The 26204-nt window shown below is 42.4% G+C and overlaps 1 protein-coding gene across 3 annotated transcripts in view; it reads right to left on the reverse strand.

The window, feature by feature from the left end:
• nek11 (NIMA-related kinase 11) overlaps positions 1-26204 on the reverse strand; it is a 355541-nt gene that overhangs the window by 203188 nt on the left and 126149 nt on the right. For all 3 annotated transcript variants that reach the window (XM_072283318.1, XM_072283316.1, XM_072283319.1), the window contains exon 4: positions 6071-6189. In XM_072283318.1, the coding sequence (XP_072139419.1) occupies positions 6071-6189 (119 nt within the window). The remainder of the gene's footprint in view (positions 1-6070; positions 6190-26204) is intronic.

Raw genomic sequence — 26204 nt, forward strand, 5'->3', positions numbered from 1 at the left:
GTCAGGAGATGGATAGAAGAAAATTTCCACGTCACTGAATATCTCTTGTCTCTTGGAGTACAGTTAACGGAAACAATATGGCATAGCTGTAAATCTGCCTGGAACAGGCTGTCCTCAAAAACTGCATGACCGTACAGGAGGGGACTAGTGAGGGAGGCCACCAAGAGAGCTGTAACAACTCTGGAGTGGTTATAAGCTTCAGTGGCTGAGATGGGAGAGACTACGCAGACAGCAACTGTTGCCAGGGTGCTTCAGCAGTCTCATTTTATGGAGAGTGGCAAAGAGAAAGCCACTGTTGAAAAGAATCATGAAATCTCCACTAGAGTTTGCCAGATGGCATGTGGGAAACTCTGAAGTCATCTGGAAAAAGGTATACTGCGTCCGGTGCTCCCAATGTGGCCTTTTATATATTGGCGAGACCCGACGCAGACTGGGAGACCACTTTGCTGAACATCTACGCTCTGTCCGCCAGAGAAAACAGGATCTCCCAGTGGCCACACATTTTAATTCCACATCCCACTCCCATTCTGACATGTCTATCCACGGCCTCCTCTACTGTAAAGATGAAGCCACACTCAGGTTGGAGGAACAACACCTTATATTCCGTCTGGGTAGTCTCCAACCTGATGGCATGAACATTGACTTCTCTAACTTCCGCTAATGCCCCACCTCCCCCTCGTACCCCATCTGTTACTTATTTTTATACACACATTCTTTCTCTCACTCTCCTTTTTCTCCCTCTGAATATACCCCTTGCCCATCCTCTGGGTCCCCCCCCCCTTGTCTTTCTTCCTGGACCTCCTGTCCCATGATCCTCTCGTATCCCTTTTGCCTATCACCTGTCCAGCTCTTGGCTCCATCCCTCCCCCTCCTGTCTTCTCCTATCATTTTGGATCTCCCCCTCCCCCTCCAACTTTCAAATCCCTTACTCACTCTTCCTTCAGTTAGTCCTGACGAAGGGTCTCGGCCTGAAACATCGACTGCACCTCTTCCTAGAGATGCTGCCTGGCCTGCTGTGTTCACCAGCAACTTTTATGTGTGTTGCTTGAATTTCCAGCATCTGCAGAATTCCTGTTGTTTGGAAAAAGGTTCTATGGTCTGCTGAAACCAAAATTGAGCTTTTTGACCATCATACTAAACGCTCTGTTTGGCAGAAGCCAAACACCGCACATCATCAAAAACTCACCATCCCTACCATGAAGCATGGTGGTGGCTGCACCATGCTGTGGGGATTCTTCACTGCAGCAGGCTCTGGGAGGCTTGTGAATGTAGAGGGTAAAAGGAATGCAGCAAAATACAGGGAAATCTTGGAGGAAAACCAGTCCCAGTCTGCAAGAAAACTGCAACTTCGGAGAAGATCTTTTTCTTAGCAAAAAAATGACCCCAAGCATAAAGCCAAAACAATACAGGAATGGCTTAAAAACAACAAAATTAATATCCTGGAATGGCCAAGTCAGAGCCCACACCTCAATCCAATTGAGATTTGTGGTTGGACTTGAAAAGGGCTGTTCACTCATGATCCCCATGTAAGAGTTTGAGCAGTTTTGTAAAGAAGAATGGGGGAAAGTTGCAGTGTCCAGATGTGCAAAGCTGATAGAGACCTATCTACACAGACTCAAGGCTGTAATTGTTGCCAAAGGTGCATTACTAAGTACTGACTTGAAGGGGGTGAATACTTATGCAATCAAATATTTTGCCTTTTATGTTTGTAATTAATTTAGATCACTTTCTAGAGATCTGTTTTCACTTTGACACAAAAGAGTCCTTTTCTGTTGATCAGTGTTAAAAAAAACAAATTAAACCCACTGTGATTCAATGCTGTAAGACAATAAAACATGAAAACTTCCGGGTGGGTGGCTGGGGTGAATACTCTATATAGGCACTGTATATGCAATTTTTGAGCATGTCCCCTAGTAGTTGCAGTTCTTTGTCTTATTCTGAAAAGTGCTGGAAGCTTCTCTGGTGCTGCATTATTTGAATAGTGGCTATCTGATTGGTTGACCCTTATCTACGAATTTGAATAGAATGTTTCTTATCTATGAGTATAAAAAGAGCAGATCCTGTTACTATCCATTTTCAATTTTTGTTGTTCTATTAACGCTTAATAAAACAATCATGAAGCAACCTTGGACTTAAAACATCAGAACCAAACAGGGAACATCAACGAACGGAAATAAACAGTCAACACTTCAGGCCGAGATCTTTCATCTGGACTGGAAAGGAAGGGGGCAGAAATCAGAATGAAAGAGCAGGAGGAGAAGGAGGAGCAGGAGCTGGTAGGTGAGAGGTGAATCCAGGTGAGGGGGGGGAGGCAGGAGGGTTGGGGAGAAAGGGGATTTTGTGACAAGCTGGGAGTTGATGGATGGGAAAGCAAAGGGATGAAGATAGAATCTATGAAGAGAGGCCATTGGACCATGGAATAAAGGGAAGGAGGAGGGATAACAGAGGAGGAAGAAGAAGGTGATAAGCAGGGCTTGAGGGTGGGGGAGAGGAAGGAAAGAGCAACAGGGATAAGGGAAAACAGGGGAGGGGGAAGAAAGGAGTGGTTACTGGAAGTTGGAGGAAGTTCATCAATCACCTTCGTTTAGTCTGCCACAATAGCCAGGATCTCGCAGTGGCCAACCATTCTAATCCCACTTCCCATTCCCACACAGACATGTCTGTCCACAGTCTCCTGCATGGCCACACTAAAGCCAAACACAGACTGAAGGAGCATATTCTTCATATTCCATCTTGGTGGTCTCCAACCTAGCAGAAAGAATCTCTATTTCCTCAACTTCTGGTAACAACTACCCTACTCCCTTCACCTACCAGTTTGACATCTCTGTGACCCATAACCTTCCCATCACTTTCACCTTCCCCCCTCTGTTCCCTGTTTCCTTCCCTTTTATTCCATAGCCTATGGTTGCTCCTATCAGATTCATTCTTCAGCCTTTTGCTTTACCCACCTATCACCTTCTTACATTGTTCCCTTCACCCTCACCCTTCCCCTTCTCACCTGGATTCACCTATCACCCACCAGCTCCTTCCCTTTCTCTTACCCTTTTATTCTGGCTTTTGCCCTCTTCCCTTCCGGTCCGGAAGGAGGGTCTCAGCCCAAAATATTGACAGTCCATGTCCCTCCATATATGCTCCCCGACTCTCTGTGTTCCTTCAGCATTTTGTGCGTGTTGAGCATGTTTCTGTATGGTATAACTCTAGGAGACTAGGAACATGAATTCCCTATTGAGGGAGTAACTTCACCCAAAGGACTATCAGGTTTCAAGAAAGCTCTGTTTTTAGCCAATCCCTCAGAGGCAGCAAGTGCCACATCCCATGACAGAGAATGAGCATGGTTTATTCTGCATTTGTAAACATTGTCACACAACACAAGGATGAAGCAAAACAAAAACACCTTCCATTAAGTTCAAAGTAAATTTATTATCAAAGTATATAAATGTCACCACACACAACCCTGAGATTCATTTTCTTGCAGGCATACTCAATAGAATAATAGCCATAACAGAATTAATGAAAGTCCACATCAACTTGGGTGTTCAAACCAAAAGTATAGAGAAAACATTCATAACATAACATAGGAGGCACAAGTGACTGCAGATGCTAGAACATGGAGCAACATGATCTGCTTGAAAGACAGAGAGTGGTGATGTGGATGGGAGAAGGGGAGGGGTGCCACAGGACTCAGAGGTGACTGGTAGACTGAGGAGGGGTGTAAGATGACAGCAGGTACCAGGTAGGGGAGGTGAGCAGGGCTGGAGTTGACAGACTGTGGTGGGTGGAGGAACACAAAGGAAGAAAGGAAAAAGAGAGAGATGGAGTGGGAGTAGTGGGGAGGGTGTGAAGACAGAAGACGGTTGCTGGAGAGAAATAAGCAGGAACATCAGTGCTGGATTCTGATGAGTAAAGGAGGAGAGAATGCGAACAAATGGGGGAGAAAGGAAGGGGAAAAGGGTTGTGTGTAAAGTCGAAGGATGGAGAAGGAGGAAGGTGACATGACTTATCCGGGTTAAGCCGTGAAAAGCAGGTTTATTAGAGGAGATTTTACATCCCTCACTTTAACCAACAGCAGGTCATTTACACTCTGTTTAACTATGAAGTATAGTGTCTATTTCCAGTTGCCATGTCACAGGAAAAATATGATAGCATACTAGAGAAACTGTGGGGAGATTCACAAAGATGTTACTGAGAACTGGCCTCAAAAGCATCTTTGTCGAGCCTGAAGGCAAACACATGACAATTCAGGAACAACGTCTTCCCCTCTACCATAAGATTTCTGAATGGACATTGAACCCATGGACACTATCTCACTACTGCACCATTCATTTTATTAAAGTTTTATATACCCTATGTACCCTAATTTATGGTTTTTATTATTAATGCATTGCAATGTACTGCTGCCGCATAACAACAAATTCCACAACATAAGCCAGTGACATCGAACCTGATTCTGATCTGAAATTTTAGCTATGAGCAGGGATTGAGTGAGCTAAGTTTATCTACAGTGGAACAGAGGGCACTTAAGAGAGATTGAACTGATGCGTACAAAATCATGGCCAGCCTAAAAGGGTGGATAGGAAGGACTAGACTGAAGAACAAGTTAACTGGAAGCAGGAATGGCAAGGGGAAAACAAAAAAAAATGTTCTGCCATTTGCTTCTCAGAAATGGCAGAAATGCTTGTCAGATTTAAAAATTATGTATTTGGCTGAGCACACAATGTCCCAGATCCCACAAGGCTACAGCTGAAAATTTTGAGAGATTAGATTATACACCACATACAAAATGCTGGAGGAATTCAGCAAATCAGGCGGCATCTATGGAGGAGAATAAACAGTCAACAATTTGAGCCGGATTGTCCGGCACCTCTACTTCCTTAAAAGTTTGTGAAAATTTGGCATGATATCCGAAACTTTGACAAACTTCCTTAGATGTGTGGTGAAGAGTATATGGACTGGTATAGAAACACCAATGGCCTTGGACGGAAAATCCTACAAAATGTAGTGAATACAGCCCAGTCCATCACAGGTAAAGCCCTCCCCACCATTGAGTACACCTACATGGAACGCTGTCGCAGGAAAGCAGCATCCATCATCAAGGACTCCCACCATCCAGGACATGCTGTCTTCTCGCTGCTGCCACCAGGAAAAAGGTACAGGAGCCTTAGGACCCACACCACTAGGTTCAGGAACAGTTATTACCCCTCAACCAAAAGGATCTTGAACCACAGGGGATAACGTCACTCACCCCATCACTGAACTGTTTCCACAACTAATGCATTCACTTTCAAGGACTCTTCACCTCATGTTCTTGATATTCATTGTTTATTCATTGTTTATTTATTTATTTTTTCTCTTTCGTGTTTGCACAGTTTGCTGTCTTTTGTACATTTGTTGTTTGTCCGTCTTATTGGGAGTGGACTTTCATTGATTCTATTGTGTTTCTTGTACTTATTCTGAATACCCCCAGGAAAAGGAATCTCAGGGTTATATGGTGACAACAAATTCACTTTGATTCTTCATATGAACTGGAAAGGAAGGGGGCAGATGCCAGAATAAGAGGGTCGGTGAGGAGAAGCAGTACAAGCTGGCAGGTGACAGGTGTGACCAGTTAAGGAGGAGGGCGGATGGGTAGAAGAGGAGTGAATAAAGTAAGAAGCAGGGAGGGGATTGGTGGAAGAGATAAAGGGCTGAAGAAGGAGGAATCTAATAGGAGAGGACAGTGAACCACGGAGGAAAGGAAAGGAGGGGGAACCAGAAGGAGGCGATGGGCAGAAGAGAAGGGAAAGTGGGTAACCAGAATGAGAAATGGAAAAAGAGAGAAGGAGAGAGACAGAAATTACCAGAAGTTGAAGTAATTGATATTCATTGGATAGCTAGATGAGATAGCACTTTTACAACCAGCAAATACATAAATGGGGTGCAATAACTTCCTCCCGTGTGGCAAATGGCTAGATTCTGGGAAGATAACATTTTCACTCAAGTTAGCGCACAATAGAATACATTACTTATGATGAAAGTCACATGTTATGAATAGCTGCACGGTTGCTTCAGATTAAAAAGATGGAAGTTGTACCTCTCATGCATGTACTGTGCTCCCAGTAGTAACTGTATAAACCATTCAGTGATCTGGCTTTCAGGGAACATCTTACCAGCTTGCTTATGCTCCTCAATTTTACATCGTAGGTCTCTACCCTGAAACAAAAACGGTAAAGATAATGAGAGTTACACTACCAGCTCAAGTTAAGTAGCTCTGGTGTGCGACTGAAATTGAAAATTCCACAATAACTTACAATGTACCAAATTAAAGCAGTCTTCACAATATATAAATACAGATTGTCAATGCTATTCTAGTATCCAAACAACTTGCATTGTTAAGCTTATAAAAGGTTTTTAAACCATTTCCATTTATTTACATAAATAATTGCACTGTTACGTACCAGCAGCAATAGATCACAAATTGAGTCAGGTTTTAATGTTAAAAACCACTATTTTTATTAGTATCTACCCAAGATATAGAAAATTAAACAAAATAAACAGGAGTGTGTGTGTGGCTCCCAAACTGTCAAGGTTAGGAACAGTTCTTAAAGTCTTAAGATGACAAACTAGAAAGGTCCAGTAATCCACGGAATAAGTAGAGAAGAAACTTGTAAATCCACATTAAAATGTAGCGGGAAGGCGATCACGAAAAATTCCACAGGTTTCACACTGGGAAAACGAAGTAACAGTCACCGAAGATCTTAACCGTCGAGTCGTTCCGAAATCCACGTAGAAACATGGTGACAGTCACAGAATATCCCTTCGCACAAGTGATTACCACTTAACACACCCGAATCCAGGTAAGGGTTAACAAGAGTGGTCGCCACAGGATACTCCAACAAAAATCCAGTATGGATTATACAAAGTGACAGTCACACATCCAATGTGCATGGTGTGCCATTAATCAAACCAATCCTTTGGGCATGGGAAAGTATCAGACTTTACCCATTCTTAGCAAGCTGTTCCTGCCCACAGTCCAAAGCTTCCACTCTCTCTCTCTCTTTACTCTACTGGAAGTGCCAGCGGTCTGTCGCAGCTTGTTATACTGACGTCATAGCCCCACCTCATCTAGGCGTTTTAAAGTGACACCCACGGTAAACGAAACAGTGGTCACGTAACAGCACACGTACATTTTCCAATCTGCTGAGAAATTGCAACAATCAAAATGCCATTTTGTGATATTTTTGCAATGGAGTTGCTTACAAAATGGCGGAAAGGAAAAGCACACAGTTTTCTTCTCAATTTGGAGTGTGTGCCATGCACTGCGGAGCCTGTAGTTGGTCTCTGTGTAAAAGAAATGCATAACATGATGAAGGCATCCCCTTGTCTGGGGTAGTGGAGGACCAGCCCAGACTCACCTGAAGCACAGTTCTATTGGGAATGACAGAAAAGATAGATCCATAACTTTCTAGTAGGAACCTGAGGTGAGAAAGGCGGATGAGGGACATTTCTTTCATTTTACCAGTGTCTCTGCCGCAACAATAGCATAGCACCTGCCCTGCTTCTTTTTTCTCACTCCCACTTTCCTTTATCTCTACTTTTGCTCCTCCTGCACCATGGCATTTCCTGAACTGTGCAGGACAATTTCCATATGTTAAAGTAAAATTCAGGATCAGATTTAATATCTGTTTTAATATTAAAAACACTGAGGAAGTGCTCATGGGTTCATTGTCCACTCAGAAATTCAAATGTGGAGGGGAAGAAGCTGTTCATGAAACATTGAGTGTGCGGCTTCAGGCTCCTGTACCTCCTCCTTGATGGTAGCAATGACAAGACGGCCTGTTCTGGATGATGGAGGTCCTTAATGATGGACGTTGCCTTTTTGAGGCATTGCCTTTCGAAAGTGTCCTGGATGCTGGGGGGCTAGTGCCCATGATGGAGCTGACTGAGTTTACAACTTTCTGCAGCTTATTCAGATCCTTTGCAGTGGCCCCTCCATACCAGATGGTGGTGCAACCAGTTACCTTCGTAGAAATTTGCGAGTGTCATTGGTGACATACTAATTCTCCTCAAGCTCCTATGGAAATATAGCTGCTGTCATTCCGTCTTTGTAATTGCATCAATATGTTGGGCTCAGGATAGATCATCAGAGATGTTGACATCTAGGAAAGGGAAATAGTTAATGCTTGGTGTTATCAGAAGTCAAAGTTGGATAGGACTTGCTTGTAATGTCCAGGATAGGGTTCTATTAAAACTGCTGCAGTGCACTGGAGTTACAATGTGGTACCCTGAGCCAAATATCTACTAATTATTGAGGTGCTCCACCACTGGAAACAGTTTTCCTTTACTTAATCCATCTGAACCCTTTTATTTATTGAAACCTCACTGTAGACCTCTTGATGAAGGGTCTCAGCCTGAAACATCTGCTTTTTATTCCTCTCTAGTTCCTCCAGCAATTTGTGGGTTTTAATCTGGATTTCCAGCATCTGCCAAATCTCTTATGTTTATTAGAACTCCTTGTGATTAGAACTTCTTCACTGCTGTAAAGAAAAACATCATTTTCAACAATCTTTCTAAAATACAGTAATTCCCTAGGACCATTGCTGCATCTAATCCTTACACATCCACATCTACCTGTTCCCTATCACACAAGCTAAATTTGAAACTGAGTTCACCTTGGAAAATAGAGAAGTGGTCATCTACTTGAACACCTTGAGATCCACACTGAACAAGTACCGATGTATTCAGCTATCTGGAACCTAAGCTCTGGAATTTCAGTACTGAACTTCCCTAAATTCTCTTTCCTGTAAAATAATCCGTAGTACCTACATGACAAGCTTTTGGTCATCTGTCCTTGTACCCACCAATATGGTTTCATGTTCAATTTTGTTTTTATTGTAAAGTACCCTGGAAATGGAAGAGGATTAAGAGCTTCATGCCACACTCTCATCCCTCCATCTATATTGTTCTACTCACTCACATACTAGGGGTAATTTACAGTGGCCAACCAACTTAACTGCCCATCATTAAAATATGGAAGGATAAGTTTCCACATGGGCTTCTCAGGAGTCCAAATATGAACCAGTTGGGCCAAATGACCTGTACCTATACTGTAGACTTCAATGATTTTAAGAGAGAATTGTGCCATCAAATTAAACTTACAGCCAGAAAATTCATGACTGCCAGTACAAGCTACTCACTATCGGCTCAGCTACCCTGTATGACTTATCCTTTCCAATTTTCTCTTACTTAATAGCAGGAAAAGCATCAGTCAGTCACTCTTTCTTCCTGATCCTCCTGCCAGCAAATCAGAAGATTGCTCTGGATTCCTTCCACTTTTTAAAGACTTAACAGGATGGTAAGTTAATTGGCCACTACAGATTACTCCTAGTGTATAAATGAAACATAGAGGAACTTAGAAACATAGAAAACCTACAGCACAATGCAGGCGCTTCAGTCCACAATGCTGTGCCGTACATGTACTTACTTTAGAAATTACCTCAGGTTACCCATAGCTCACTATTCTTCTAAGCTCCATGTACCTATCCAGGAGTCTCTTAAAGGACCCTGTTGTATCCACCTCCACCACTGTCGCTGGCAGCCCATTCCACACACTCACCACTCTCTGCGTAAAAAACTTACCCCTGGCATCTCCTCTGCACCTACTTCCAAACACCTTAAAACTGTGCCCTCTCATGTTAGCCATTTCAGCTCTGGGAAAAACCTCTGACTATCCATAACGCCTCTCATCACCTTATACACCGCTATCAGGTCACTTCTCATCTTCTGTCGCTCCAAGGAGAAAAGGCCAAGTTCACTCAACTTATTCTCATAAGACATGCTGGCCAATCCAGGCAATATCCTTGTAAAACTCCTCTGCATTCTTTCTATGGTCTCCACGTTCTTCCTGTAGTGAGGTGACCAAAAATGAGCACAGTACTCCAAGTGGGGTCTGATCAGGGTCCTATATAGCTGTAACATTACCTCTCAGCTCTTGAACTCAATTCCACAGTTGATAAAGGCCAACACACCATATGCCTTCTTAACCACAGAGTCAACCTGTGCAGCAGCTTTGAGTGTCCTCTGGATTCGGACCCCAAGATCCCTCTGATCCTCCACACTGCCAAGAGTCTTACCATTAATACTATATCCTGCCATCATATTTGACCAACCAAAATGAACCACCTCTCACTTACCTGGGTTGGACTCCATCTGCCACTCCTCAGCCCAGTTTTGCATCCTATCGATGTCCCGCTGTAACCTCTGACAGTCCTCCACACTATCCACAACACCCCCAAGCTTTGTGTCATCAGCAAATTTACTAACTTACCCCTCCACTTCCTCATCCAGGTCATTTATAAAAATCACAAAGCAAAGTCCCCTTGGATCCCATGCCTCTTTACTTTCTCAATAAGACCTGCATGAGGTACCTAATCAAATGCCTTGCTGAAATCCATATACACTACATCTACTGCTCTACCTTCATCGATGTATTCAGTCACGTCCTCAAAAAATTCAATCAGGCTCATAAGGCACGACCTGCCCTTGACAAAGCCATGCTGACTATTCCTAATCATATTATGCCTCTCCAAGTGTTCATAAACCCTGCCTCTCAGGATCTTCTCCACGAGTGGAACAAACTAAAAGGAATTGATGAAAATGTAGTTAGAATAAAGTGGGATCAATGCAGGATCAGTCTAAATGGATGATCAGTGGACTCAGTGGGCTGTAGGCCCCTTTTCTGTGCTATGTCTCCCCCTGACTTTTAAATACACACAATGCATGATTCCGTAGGTACTGGATTTAGTTTTGCCTTCATGTTTTAACTGGCTACATCACTGTCTGGTACGGAGTGGGGGGGCGGGGTGCGATGGGAATGTGAGTTGTAAACTTAGTTGACTCCATCATGGGCGTTAGCCTCCGTAGTATCCAGGACATCTTCAAGGAGCGGTGCCTTAAAAGGCGGCGTCCATCACTGAGGCCCCATCACCCAGGTCATGCCCTGCTCTCATCAGGAAAGAGGTACAGAGGCCTAAAGGTACACACTCAGTGATTCAGGAATAGCTTCCTCCCCTCTGCCATCTGATTTCTGAATGGACATGAACACTTTTTTATTCTTATTTTTGCACTGCTTATTTAACTATATATACGTGTGTGTGTGTGTGTGTGTGTGTGTGCGTGTGTGTGAGATATACATAGAAACATAGAAACATAGAAAATAGGTGCAGGAGTAGGCCATTCGGCCCTTTGAGCCTGCACCGCCATTTATTATGATCATGGCTGATCATCCAACTCAGAACCCCGCCCCAGCCTTCCCTCCATACCCCCTGACCCCCATAGCCACAAGGGCCATATCTAACTCCCTCTTAAATATAGCCAATGAACTGGTCTCAACTGTTTCCTGTGGCAGAGAATTCCACAGATTCACCACTCTCTGTGTGAAGAAGTTTTTGCTAATCTCGGTCCTAAAAGGCTTCCCCTTTATCCTCAAACTGTGGCCCCTCGTTCTGGACTTCCCCAACATCGGGAACAATCTTCCTGCATCTAGCCTGTCCAATCCCTTTAGGATTTTATACGTTTCAATCAGATCCCCCCTCAATCTTCCAAATTCCAATGAGTACAAGCCCAGTTCATCCAGTCTTTCTTCATATGAAAGTCCTGAAGTTTTTTCTCTATTATTATGTACTGCTGCTGCAAAGATAACAAATTTCACAATACTTGCTGGTGATATTAAACCTGATTCTGATTAAATTATCCCCTTAATGCAGTGGTAATCTATCATTTTGTTAAAATTCTTAATGATCAGGATATCTACTAGTGAGAATCATAGAGGACAAAATGAACAAGGGATTTTTAGTATTAAAAGCAATTTTCTGTCAGCCTTCAATAATGCATTATGTTGCACCTGTTCTTATAACTTTTCTGAACAGATCTTCATGAAATATGAGACACAATTAACACCCACTACTGTACAAACGAGAGACAGAAAGCAAACAACTAAATATAGCAGATGAATTTGCAACTAAAATGTAACATTTACAAACAGCTTAACCCTGACATTTCTTCCTAAGTCACTAGAAATTAGCAATTTGAATAATGGAGTTTAAAGTGCTTCAGTACTTTCACGTATTTCACAATGTACATCCAGAACCATCAAATCAGAAGCAATACTTAATGTCCCTTTTTGACAGAGGCTACATTGAGATCTACTGGTGAGATCAATCACCATTTGATCAAATACACATTTAATCAGCATCATGGTATGATGGACAGAACAGCCATAGCACTAAATCTTAAAAATTTTGGCCTGAAATTCTGAAGGGAACAGCCAGCATTCTGCCATTTGTATGGAAGCAAGAGTCAGATATATGTGAGCCCTTTGTTAGTCTTGGAGTTGGAGCAAAAGATCCCAAAGTAACAGAACTACTGTGCCACACCAAATGTTTGGTGTAGGAAGCCATTGAAATAAGACTAGAGAATAGGAATTTCAACAAAGATGAAAGTCTAAGTAAGGATTAGAATACAATTTTAAACAAGGTGGGACAGCAGAAACCTGATTGGTTGAGGACTAACCAATCAGGAGGGACAACGACGGGAGCTGAGCATATATACAACTGGACTAGACATGCCTAGGGATCATTCCTGATGAAGATGGCGAAGTTTGTCTTCAAAGTGTTGGTTAAATCGACACCCAGACCCTTTTGGAAGCCCAAGAAGAGTTTATGCGAAGGGTAATGGGCTACATAGGAGGGAAGGGTTAAACTGATAGCGGGGTAGGTTTATATAGATCAGCACAACATCCTGTATCAAAGGGCCCCGTATTGTGCTGTACTGTTTCATGTTCTATAATTTTTATTTACTCAAAAATTATTCAACACATCATCACAGGTTCTAAAATGTAAATGGCTGTCTGGGACAGTCAAAAGTGTTCAAGCTCCTCATTATGCTGTCTCTCCAGCTGTGCCTCCTGTCAAAGGTTGTCAGGCAACCAGCCTGGGCCTCCGTCACAGGTAGACTCTGGTAATGCACTGACAGGAGCTCACTGCCCAAACGCCAGGTACAAGATCAGTCTCAGTATCCAGGCCAGGCCAGGATTAGAGAGTGGGGACTGCACGTGGCGAGTTGGTCCAGAACAGTCCAGCTCATGAAGTAAGTCAGAGAAAACCTAGCATAATTAAAGCTTTAGCTGGATACCCTGGCTTGATGACAGGAAGAAGTGGGTGATTTGAAGCTAAGAAAGAAATAGAAGAACAAGAAGCTTTCTGGATCCCATCTCACAAGGCTGTATTTACTCTTCAGCTCTTTGTTGCTGAAATATATTATCCCCTGATTAAACAGTATCTCAGCTTTAAGCCCTCATTGATGTTTTCAAATTCCTGCACAGTCTCTGCCCTCACCCACTCTGCAATACACATCAATCTTATAAACCCTCAGATTTATACTTGGCCTCTTTCTCATCTAAATTTAATCTCTCCATTACTGACAGCCTCTACTCTCTGAAATCTCCTCTATAAGCTTCAACTTACCTGTATATCTCTGCCTCCTTGTTTAAGTCGCTCCTCAAGACCACCTTAACTAATATTTTTTGGCTCAATCAGATAATCGTGAGAAAGGGCTTAGGAAGTTCTCTTTGTCATTTTATTATTTTCAGTGTCGATGATCTTAGGGACTTAAAGATTTGTTTATTTGTCACGCGCACGTCGAAACATACAGTGAAATGAGTCGTTTGCATCAACGAACAGCACAGGCCGAGGATGTGCTGGGGCACCCTGTGTCACCACCCTTCTGGTGCCAACATAACATGCCCACAATTTACTAACCCTAACCAGTACATCTTTGGAATGTGAGATGAAACCAGAGCACATGAAGGAATCCCAGTCATGGGAAAAACATACAAACTCCTTGCCGACTGTGGCAAGAATTGAACCCTGATCACTGGCACTGTAAAGCATCACGCTAATCACTACACTACCATGTCGCCAGATCATGACATAGAACTCCTGCCACCACAAGGCAATGTCATCACCCTGTAACAACCCTTAATGCTATTAGATAGCATTGCTAATGAACACATTAATAACGTGAGCCATGGTTTAATATAGTCCACAGGAGTACTGTCATTGCAAAGACCTTGCTGCTGTGAGTTTAGATACCATGTAGAGTCAAGCATTTGAGAAGAGTCCAGTAACTGTTATCCAGGTTTTCAAGCAGTAGGATCAGGGAGATTGGTGACTGATGCTAACTATTCTTCTTACTATTAAGTAAAGAGTGAACCATAAAAGATAACTAGTGGGCCACTGAGCTCTTTGTGACTAGATGGCACTGACAGTAACTAGAGAGTACTGACAGTGTGGATTTGTCATGGAGCTTAGCAAGAAGTTTAATGCAGCAGTTGTCTGGGAGACAAAGAAGAGAAATGTTACTGCTTCTTAATAGCCATGAGAATAGATAGGCAGCAATGTGCCTTACTTAATAAAAGCTGTATTACAAACTGTAGTAGCAGGTTCCTGATGCTGTTGGAGTCCTGGTCTTGCAGTGCACCCAAGTGCAATTGGGTTTGACTTTTTACACGCTGTACGTAGTTATTAAACTAGCTTTGCTCTGGCTAAATTAGTTGTTGCTTGCTTTCTTTGGCTTGACTTGTGGTTGATGAGACATGCACAGTGTCAGTTCACAGGATGCAATTGCAGAACTATTTGGAATGGTTATCTCCAGACTCGAATGGTGCATTAATAAGGATCAGCCACTTGCATTTATGACATACTCCTAAAGAAGGAAAACAAGCTTGACAAAACTTATTTGTATAGTGGAGCATTATCCTGGCAATGGTCAGCAGTCAGGAAGATATGTTACCACTGAGGAGAACATTGGTTTGGGAATAAGTGTTGACTGGGAGGTGGAGAAAAATCTAGAGAAACTGACTATTCACCAACTCAACCCCACTTAGTTCTGGAGTGGAACAACAGCCAGGCTGGAGATTGGTTCACATTTCAATTAAGGTAGTAAGGCCATAATACACAGGAACAGATTAGGCCATTTGGCCCATTGAGTCTGCTCTGCCATATTGATTTATTATTCCTCTCAACCCCACTTTCCTGCCTTCTTCCTGTAACCTTTGAAGGCCTAACTAATCAAGAACCTATCAACCTCCACTTTAAATATACCCAATGACTTAGCCTCCACAATTGGATGTGGCAATGAATCCACAGATTCACCACTCTCTGGCTGAAGAAATTCTTCTTCATCTCTGAAGGGACATCCCTGTATTCTGAGATTGTTCCCTCTGGTCCTGGACTCCACACTATTGAAAACATCCTCTCCGCGTCCACTCTATCTACGCCTGCCAATATTTGACAGGTTTCAATGAGATCCTGGGGATCTCCAGTATTATAATTGGAACTGACAGATTTTACAATGGGTTAGCAGTTCAAGGCAGCTGTGGGTGCTCAGTGACTGCATACATTTAAACAAGGGGCAACAGATTCCCAGATAGTATGGGAATTGATGCTTGCGGGAATTTGGCCAGAAAGTGAAATCAAAGTAGAGCTTTGGTCATGACCTTATTATAACGGGCTGGGAGCACTGTGACCTGCTTCCTTTGCTCTGCTGACGCTATAGAGGATTAATGAAGAGCAGCGGGATAACATTCCACTCTAATCTCCGTGTTATTGAACTTCTACCAACTATTACTGACATTTTCTATCTCAAATTGTTGCTTTTGTCAGTATATGAGGTCCCATAAATGAATCACTCAGCACTGAAATATTGACATACCATGAGTTACAGGTCTTCCTGTTCAAACACAACAGATGACAGATTCATGAATATTCTTCCTTATACTTCTCTAGCAATGCTAATTCTAGTGCCATAAGGCAGCTTGATGAATGTTTCTGCTACTGCTGCAGATATTAGGGCATAAGATCAAAGGCAATAGAAACGGAAGGCGACCATCTGTCCCCTCGAACATCCTCCATCATTAAATCGCTTGCATATTGACACTACCCACCCATTGACCATTCCCATCGGGGAAGGGGCTATGCAACATCCATGCCAGGACCACCGGCTACTTCCAGAAAGCTATCGGGCTGATCAACACCTCCACCCATTAACCCACCCCACCCTCCCCACTACCACTACTTTATCATTTCCTGTCAGTCACCCTTTGTACAGCTAATCCAGTACCTTACATATATGCACTCTATCTATGTATACAAGCTATTTATGTATGTATGTATGTATGTATGTATTTCTATTTATTGTGTTCTTTATGCTTATTCTGTTTTTGTTATGCTGCACCCAATCTGGATTAACAATCATTTCGTTCTCCTGTGTACTGTGTACAGATGAATGATCATAAACAATTTTGAATCTTAAACAATCTTGAGTACCATAGGAAGAGGCCACTCAGCTTATTGGGCTCGTGCTAGCTACCAGGAGAGTATTCCCACTAGTCGCTGTCCATTCTCCCACCTCACCCCTTTATCTGCCACTTATACAACGCCTATTCAACTCTTCTTCAATTCACTATCTTCGAAATGCCATTCAAACTCATTTTGTGAAATGACTGAAACAACCGAGCCCGTGTCCAATTTCATTTAAATTAATTTGCCGTTTACTTCTGGTGTAAGCCATATTGCTGGTCTCTTGTTAGTTTTCACATTGTAAATCTCAGGGCCACTCAGTCCTGCGTCTCTCTCATCTTTAACAGAGTTTTCATCAACAGCATGCAGATTTGTGCTCTTTTTAAAACTGCAACTTGACTTTTTATTTTTACCTCTTCCCTTGAGGGTCCATTTGTGTTTGACTGTCCAACATGCTCTTGGCGTGTGTCCTACTTTGTTGCATTTTCTGCAAGTTCCACTTTTAAACCTGCATTGGTCTGGTGAATGTGAGCCCCTGCCACAACCATAACACAATCTATTTGGCCAGCCAGGCCTTTATCTAGGCACCTCAATTTTGTTCACACTCACTTTCATTCCCGACTGGAACTCAATTACACTTCTAGCTGCAGTTTCTATCAATACAATGATTTCAACTGATCTTCTAAATGTGAGTTGTGCTTCAGGTAGGTGCCATTTTTAAATGCTTTCTCATAAAATTCCACAAACTAAATGATCTCTCAGTGCATCATTAAGCCGATCACTGAAATAAAAATGCACAATTTCTTCAATTCAGCTGTGCAAGTTGAAATAGACTCCCATTCCTTTTATTTCCATTTACGAAACTCAAAATATTCTGCAATTAACAGTAGCTTCAACTCTGAAAGTTCCTGCATAATGTTCATGATATCAGCAAAGTTCATTTTGGCTGGTTTGGTTGGAGTAGTTAAACTTCTAAGCAAACTGTATGCTTTTGATTTGCTTCAAAATACTGTTCAATTTGCTCTGTATACAACATGCAGTTATCTGTTGTGTAATCAAATATGTCTAACTTTCTGATGTAGTCAGCCATTTCTGCTTTTTTTATTTATGATTTTTATCACCATGAATTTTGTCCATTTGTGTCTTTCTTTAACCCAAACATCTCTTTCCCCTTCCAAAGAAACAGGTGCTGCATTTTAACTGGTAGGTAGCCCTCTCGGGTTAATTTTAAAACTTCCTCATTGTCACTGTCATGGTTTGTAGCTGCAGAAACTATTTGAAAGAAAAATACAAGAGTCAGGGTATGTTTTGTTTCCTTAAGTTTTTCTTTAGTGAGGTGTGCACATATGATGTGGTGCCATAATAACGTGTGCCAGTCACATACTTTTACATATAACTCGTAATGAATTATGCAAACAACAAAGAATGTTTAGTCAAACAATATATATACAATATTACTCATATATTAAATACATTTCAGGAACCATAAGATCATAAGAGGCATCAATAAAATGCACATCGATCACCTTTTGCCCATGGTGGAACTAGGTAATACTAGAGCATAATTTTGAAGTGATTGGAGGGAAAATGAAAAAGCCATGATTGTTTTTTGGAGCAGACTTGTTGAGCCGAATGGCCTAATTCTGCTCTTATGTCTTATGGTCTCCAGGACTCTTCCTCTGGGACCTGCTGCTCCTTGTAACATCACACCATGCGACAGACTATCATGAAGTCTGTGCACCTGCTGGGATCGTACAGGAAGACACCCCAGACTGATGGCGACACCTGGTTCCCACTTTCAAGACACCTGCCGCCTTCTCTGTCATGCCTCTGTACTCAGATGGCTTTCATTATAGCAGGCTCTGCAGCAGCGAGAGGGTATCGCCATGGAGAAAATGAAGGAGAGGGTAGGCCTGCTCCCCCAGGGTCCATCCCGTCAAGCAGCAACAACCTGTGAAGATGTCAGGAAGCTTGAATGTGTCATGGACACTGGAAGGATAGATTGCAATGAAGGTCAGAAACAGCTTCTGGTTATCTACTACAAACTATATATTGATCAGGTGACAGCCCTGTCTGTTGATAAAAAGGTTAAGTTCTTGTTTGGAGCTCCAGTGATAACATGTGCAGTTGGTAACAGCCCAGTTTTAGGGAAAGCCAGCAACGTTTACAGATCCCTCTGCCGGAAATGTGGCACCTTCCTTGCTGAAACCAAAGTTGATCATTCCCTGCTCCTCAAAGGTAAAATGCCCATGTGACCATCCTGATGCAACAGTGAGCAGCGATAAGGAGATCCGGCAAAGATCCGCTGAACCAACTCAATATGATCCTGTGGCGGGGAACTGACAATCAAGGTGACCTTGACTTTGACGGAGAAGGCAGCTCTGGCACAACATCCTTCTTAGGGAGGTCACATTTCCCTGGGATATCTTGCTTTGAAAACCCAAGCCTGCAAGGATACATGTAATATATTGTTTTCTGAGCACATGACAGCTGGTACAGTGACACTGACCCATTCTGTGTGGTCTTTCACCATCATTTTGACTCTCCCAGTAATAGATAGCATCTACTGAATAAACATTTCAACTGATATGCATCTGATGTCACTCACAGTGGGTTCGGGCAGAGTCAAGGACTTTAGATTATATTAAGAGTAACTTTATCAGATTACTGCAATTAATCAATTATTTGTCAATGGTGTGTCTTAAAATTAGGAAAGAAGCTGCAGATGATGTGCTCACAGTTAATATCTTGAATCGCATCATTTGGGTGCAACTTATGAATGAACAGGGAAATAAAGGACTGATGCATTATCTGCGCAGTCATGACCAAGAAATGTATTCTTCACAAAGCATGAACAATGGACGGAGGTACCAGGCCTAATTTCATTACAGGTGTAATTTCAAATGTTTATTTGATGCCACCCATAAAAGAGATGAAAGGCATGAATCCAAGCAGTGTGTGCTTATAAAGAATGATGACATCACCAATTTCTAGTCATTTGTCTCCATATTTCCCATTGAATATTTAATTGCTTCCACCCTTAGATTGAAAGTGTTAGACTTGAAATCAACCGCCTCTGCATTTTTCTCCCACTTCTGAAATTCGCCTCAACTAACCTCTGTTAGTTGAGTATCGGGCACAGACCACACTATATTATTTATCATTACTGACCCAAAGACAAATTTCTTGACTCTGATATGGATTCGAGGTCATTTGCCCTATCCACTTAATACTCCAAATCAATTTGAAACAGCATCAGATTGAGGAAATGTGTAAAGTTCTGGGTGGGTAGAGGGGCATTTGGGGTGGGGAAAATATGGCAGAAGAATGACTTTTGTTGCTACAGGAAAAGCGGTTCCTTGAATGTTTTGAATTTACTAATCTCGTAATACTTCAGATAGACCGCCTGGAAATATATGAAACATATTACAATAACATAAGAGCGTATTAGCCTTCTGTACTCGTTGAAATATTGTTCACTAATAATTCAGAGGAAAGAGATTTGGCATTGCCAGTAGAAATGCAGAACTCAAGAGTAATTTATTTTAAAATAACTTATTCCCACTCAAGCATTAAACACGGGTTATTCTGTTTCAGAATCCAGCAAACCAGATTTCAAAGATTTTCTTTTGATTAGCTTTATTTGAGACAAAACATACAGTGGATTGGCTCATTTTGCATCAAATCAGTGGATATTGTGCTGGGGAGCCTTCAAGAGTTGTCACACTTCCGGTGCCAAAAATAGCACGCCCACAACTCCCTAACCATAACTGTATGTCTTTGGAATGTAGGAGGAAACTGGAGTACCCAGAGGAAACCCACATAGGCATGGGGAGAACATACAAACTGCTCACAGACAGCCGTGGGAATCGAACTCTGATCAAATATCACTGGCACTGTAAAGTGATCCCGCTAACTGCTATGTGACCGTGCCGCCTTAATATTCCCTGTTCCTCTGCAAAGTTCGAGTTAGTAAGTTTGACTATTAGATTTGCCTTCAGCTCAGGCAAGTATATATATTTTTACACTTCAGTAGCCACATGTTACACAACAACATTCATCTACTTGCAGTTTACTGCAGAAACATATTTCAAAGTACAATTATACTGACAGTGTAACACCAACATGGGATACCAGATGTCAGGATAGTTCAAATGTCAGCCATCTGTATGACTAGTAATTGCTTGACTTACATGAATGAGACACTTTACTGTTATAATTATAAGCTAAAATGAAAGGATAACATGCCAGATAGGGCAATTTGCTCTGTGAAAGAAACCTCATAGGATACACAATCAATTAGATCTCTTCAGTCTTCACAATACTCAAAGACAAATGTAAACAAAACATGCAATGGAGTTAAAAGTTGCAGGTAAGAAGAGGCAAGGGACAGAATGGGGAGGCATTTATTTTACTGGAAGGAGAAACCGATATTCGTGCCATCAGGTTGGAGGCTACACAACTTCCATGAGCAATGACTTGTGATCCAGTGAATGGGGCAGAAAGTGATTGATAGAGTTCTGTAACAAAGCACATCCACAACATGCTTCCTTACCACCAAGTGTAAACAGTAACTGATAAGCAAAAGTTGAACTGATTCCATAATTTATGGACCTACTTTAAAGAGCCCTACAACTCATGTTCTCAGTAATATTTGTTTATTTATTTACTTATTACTATTATTTATTTACTTTTGTATTTGCACAGATTGTGCGTTTTTGCACACTGGCTGTTAGCGTGCAGTTTTTCATTGATTCTATTTTATTTCCTGTTCTGTGAATGGTTTCAAGAAAATGAATGTTGGGGTAGTATTTGGTGACATATACATTCTTTGATAATAAATTTATTAATACTTTGTACTTTGAGGTTTGTACTTCTGGCATAAACCTTTATCAGACTTGCTCACCACTCAAAACATAAACTCATCTGTTCTCTTTCGGATCTCCACTATTATCTGTTTCAGTATCCTTTTCCAGATTTCCAGAATTGAATGAATTCAATCTCATCAAAAACATCCATCACCACAAGTGGGAAAGAGACCCTCACCATCCAGCACATGCCCTCTTCTCATTACTACTATTAGGGAGGAGGTACCAGTGCCTGAGGATGCACACTCGATATTTCAGAAACAGCTTATTTATTTATTTTACTTAAAGGTAAAACATGATAAAATGCCACCTAATTACACCATGTGACCAATTAATCTACTATCCATCTGTCTGTGGGAATGTGGGACCAAGAGGAAACTCACATGGTCACAGTGAGATTATACAGTATAAACTCCTTACAGACAACAGCAGGATTGACACTGACACTGTAACAGCAGAGCTGCCCAGTTCTTCTCCTCTACCAACAAATGTCTGGACAGTCCGTGAACCATAAGTACCACATTATTATTTTGCTCTCTTTTTACACAATAATTAAAACATAGAAACATAGAAAACCTACAGCACAATACAGGCCCTTTGGCCCACAAAGTTGTGCCAAACATGTCCCTACCTTAGAAATTACTAGGCTTACCCATAGCCCTCTATTTTTCTAAGTTCCATGCACCTATCCAAAAGTCTCTTAAAAGACCCTGTCGTATCCGCCTCCACCACTGTTGCCGGCAGCCCATTCCACGCACTCACCACTCTCTGAGTAAAAAACTTACCACTGACATCTCCTCTGTACCTACTCCCCAGCACCTTAAATCTGCGTCCTCTTGTGGCAACCATTTCAGCCCTGGGAAAAAGCCTCTGACTATCCACAATGCCTCTCATCACCTTATACACCTCTATAAGGTCACCTCTCATCCTCTGTGGCTCCAAGGAGAAAAGGTCGAGTTCACTCAACCTATTTTCATGAGGCATGCTCCCCAATCCAGGCAACATCCTTGTAAATCTCCTCTGCACCCTTTCTATGGCTTCCACATCCTTCCTGTAGTGAGGTGACCAGAACTGAGCACAGTACTCCAAGTGGGATCTGACCAGGGTCCTATATAGCTGCAACATTACCTCTTGGCTCCTAAATTCAATTCCACGATTGATGAAAGCCAATACACCGTATGCCTTCTTAACCACAGAGTCAACTTGCGTAGCTGCTTTGAGCATCCTATGGACTCGGACCCCAAGATCCCTCTGATCCTCCACACTGCCAAGAGTCTTACCATTAATACTATATTCTACTATCATATTTGACCTACCAAAATGAACCACTTCACACTTATCTGGGTTGAACTCCATCTGCCACTTCTCAGCCCAGTTTTGCATCGTATCAATGTCCCACTGTAACCTGTGACAGTCCTCCACACTATCCACAACACCTCCAACGTTTATGTCATCAGCAAACTTATTAACCCATCCCTCCACTTCCTCATCCAGGTAATTTATAAAAATCACGAAGAGTAAGGGCCCCAGAACAGATCCCTGGGACACACCACTGGTAATTGACTTCCATGCAGAATATGACCCATCAACAACCACTCTTTGCCTTCTGTGGGCAAGCCAGTTCTGGATCCACAAAGCAATGTCCCCTTGGATCCCATGCCTCCTTATAGAATGATATTTCTGTATCTTTCTCATTGCATTCTGTTGCATTTTTGATCTATTATACTGTACTGCTGCCCCAAAACAGAAAATATTTATGACCCACACTCAGTAGCTACTTTATTAGGTACATCTGTCCGTTAATGAAAATATCTAAGCAGCCAATCATGTGGTAGCAACTCAGAGCATAAAAGCATGCAGACATTGTCAAGAGGTTCAGTTGTTGTTCAGACCAAATATCAGAATGGGGAAGAAATGTGATCTATATGACTTTGACCGTAGAATGATTGTTGTTGCCCAATGGGGCAGTTTGAGTATCTCAGAAACTGCTGATGTCCTGGGATTTTCACACATAACATTATCTAGAGTTTATAGAGAACGGTGCAAAAGAGAAAAAAAAATCCAATGAGCAATAGTTTTCTGGGTGAAAAAAATGAGAGAGGTCAGAGGAGAATGGCCAGACTGGTTCAAGCCAACAGGACGGTGGCAGTAATTCAAATAACCACGCATTACAGCAGTGGTGCACAGAAGAGTATATCTGAATGCATAACTCGTCGAACCTTGAAGGCAAGCAACCACATCCTGTAAAACTCTAGAGTTATAGAAGTACTATCAGAGCCTCCAAAGACCTCACCCCTGGGAGAGGAAGGACCTTTGCCTAGAAGACGTCTGAAGTCTTGTGATGAAAGCGGAACCCATAGGGTTGATGAACCATCAGCCCAGGACAGGAGACTCTGGTCGGTGCCCCAATAGGGATGAAGGGCTAAAGAAGAATAAGAAGTAGTGTTCAACTTGGCTGCTGTGCTCTCAGCATTCCAAGGGTAATAAAACACTGTAATAATAACAAAAAATGCTGGAAAGATTTAGCAAGTCAAGCAGCATCTGTGAAAAAGGAAACCAAGTTAATGTTACAAGTCAAAGGCTCTTCGTCAATTAGTCGTAGGGCACTGCACAGAACAAGGAAAGAGAAAATATGTTAGTTTTAAGTTGTTGAAAAAGTGAGGGAGAGATAGATAGATTAGTGAAATCTTTATTTTTTTTTCACCCTCCCCTGTCAGAATGGGCTGTGTCTGTTCGGAACTGCCCGTAACCCTGGCACTAGGGGCAGGGACAACAGACTATGCTGGAATCTCACTACAGGGTAAGTGAGTTGTGGGCATGCTATGTTGGCATTGGTTCTCGGCAACACTTGCAGGCTACCCAGCATCACTGGTTTGATTTGACGCAAATTACACATTTCAATGTACATTTCAGTGCTCATGTGACAACTGAAGCTAATCTTCAAACTTTCAAACTTAAAGACTACATTGGGTCTTGTTAGAACAGCTTAGGAACCCACAGACAGATAAGTCAGAGAGGGAATGAGGTGAAGTGTTAAACTGATACCTTATCATACTTTGGATACTGCTCATATTGATGGCTTAGAACAGAATCTACATTTCAAAGAATGTTCCAGATTCAGATTGAGATTCACTTATCACTTGCACATCAAGACATACAGTGAGAAGTGTCATTTGTGTTAACAGCAAACACACCTAACGATGTGCTGGGTCAGTCAGCAAGTGTCAGTACACATTCCAGCACCAATATAGCATGCCCACAATGCTCAGCAGAACCACAGGCCCCCTTTCCACCCTCCCCCCCCCCCCCCCACATGAACAGTCCTCCAACTCCAGGACAGAGGAGAGGTCCCTGGGCCTCCAGGCTCTAGGCTTTGGCCATCGGGCTTCCACTTCCAGACTTCTGATCAGCCCTCGTGATTTGATCTTTGGCGTCGGCCCCCAGACTGGCTGATGACCGGACCACGAATTCCAGGTGAACTGAAAGCGTACAAGGAGCCGGCCGGATTCGAACCCAGGACCACTCACTCGAAGTCCGGTGCGGATGCCACTGCACAGCCAGCCAGCTAATTCCACAACACCCCGTCCTTAAACCCAAAGGTGACCTCCAACTCTGACACATCACTCTCCCTAAATGCTAATTTACAATTTAACTCTTCTTTCTGTCCCCAAAACCTTTAAAAAACTAAGTCTGAGCCATGACCTAGATGGCAATCACTGCTCGGTGACATCATAACTGGAAATTGGTTCAGCTCTAAAATACTATGATACGTACTGAAAGTAAAAACCACATCCTTTTTTATGTTTATATTTTTTTTAATACCTGCTGCTTGAAGAGAATCAGCTCAGGTTCCTGATATATAGGTCACTTCAGACTAACCTGACTGAATTATTTGAAGCATCCACAAAGTACAGAGCTAACATCTGACAAGATTCCTCACAAGAGATTAATAGCAAATCTCAGAACATGGGATTGGAGGTAACCTGTAACAGGGGTCAGTAACAGGTTGGCAGGTAGGAGATGCAGGGGGGTCAGGGATAATGAGTTCATTTTCCGATGTGCAGAATGTGACAGATAGCATTTCCCTCACCTCTCACCATAGACTGTTGCAGAAACAGAGGAGTGAATATCCACATTGCAGGTGCCACACAGAGTGATGGATGGCTGAAACTGCAAATGAGCACTTAGTGTGCAGTCAGATTTATGAAGATTGTACTTGGACCCCAAGAGTTAAACTACAAGGAGAGGTCATCCAGGCTACAGTCTAAAAATAAGAGGCGGCCATTTCAGTATTGTAACATGAAACATTTTTACTTGCAGTGGCAGTAGCTGTAGGTAACTTTCTTCCACAATCAACAATGTTGGGGCAATTGTCAATTTCAAATTAAAGGGCTTTAACTGAGGAGGCGGAGCTAACTAGTTATGGCGCCCAATGGCGACTCTTTTGCTTGCATCTTCAAAAACAGCTCTACTTCCATCTTCAATATCTCTATTTTTCCCTTTCAGGGTTCTTTTGAAGACCCTGACCTGGAGTTACACGCTCACTATGGTTCTTTGCGAGAATGGGACCCGCTCTTGGGGTTCCACAATCGACCGCTATTCGGCATGCCAAAGGTTTGGCCTAAGATTTCGGCACGGATTCAGAAGCCTGGGATCTCAAGGAACTGGAGACAGGTGGATGAAGGGTCGGTGTCACCACAGGTTACCCGTATGTCGTTGGGGGAGTCGGAACATCTGCTGTGTGGCTGGGGACCCGGGGTCTTTGCGATCATCAGGCACAAAGCTCATAAAAAGCGACGTAACGGATTTTTAACGTTATAAACCAGCGAGTTGTTTGTTATGTCTCCCCACTCATTGGAAAATGGAGTCACCTCTTTCTCCCTTATTAGGTGAGAGAGAGCCTGCAACATGTCAAATTATTGGGTGAACAATGTAGTCTTTGGGGTATCTGCAAGTCTGTGTCTTTGCTACTGCTTTGCTCACGCTTGAGTGCTGGTAGAGG

This window comes from Mobula birostris, chromosome 19, assembly GCF_030028105.1.
Source record: "Mobula birostris isolate sMobBir1 chromosome 19, sMobBir1.hap1, whole genome shotgun sequence".
Lineage (NCBI taxonomy): Eukaryota > Metazoa > Chordata > Chondrichthyes > Myliobatiformes > Myliobatidae > Mobula > Mobula birostris.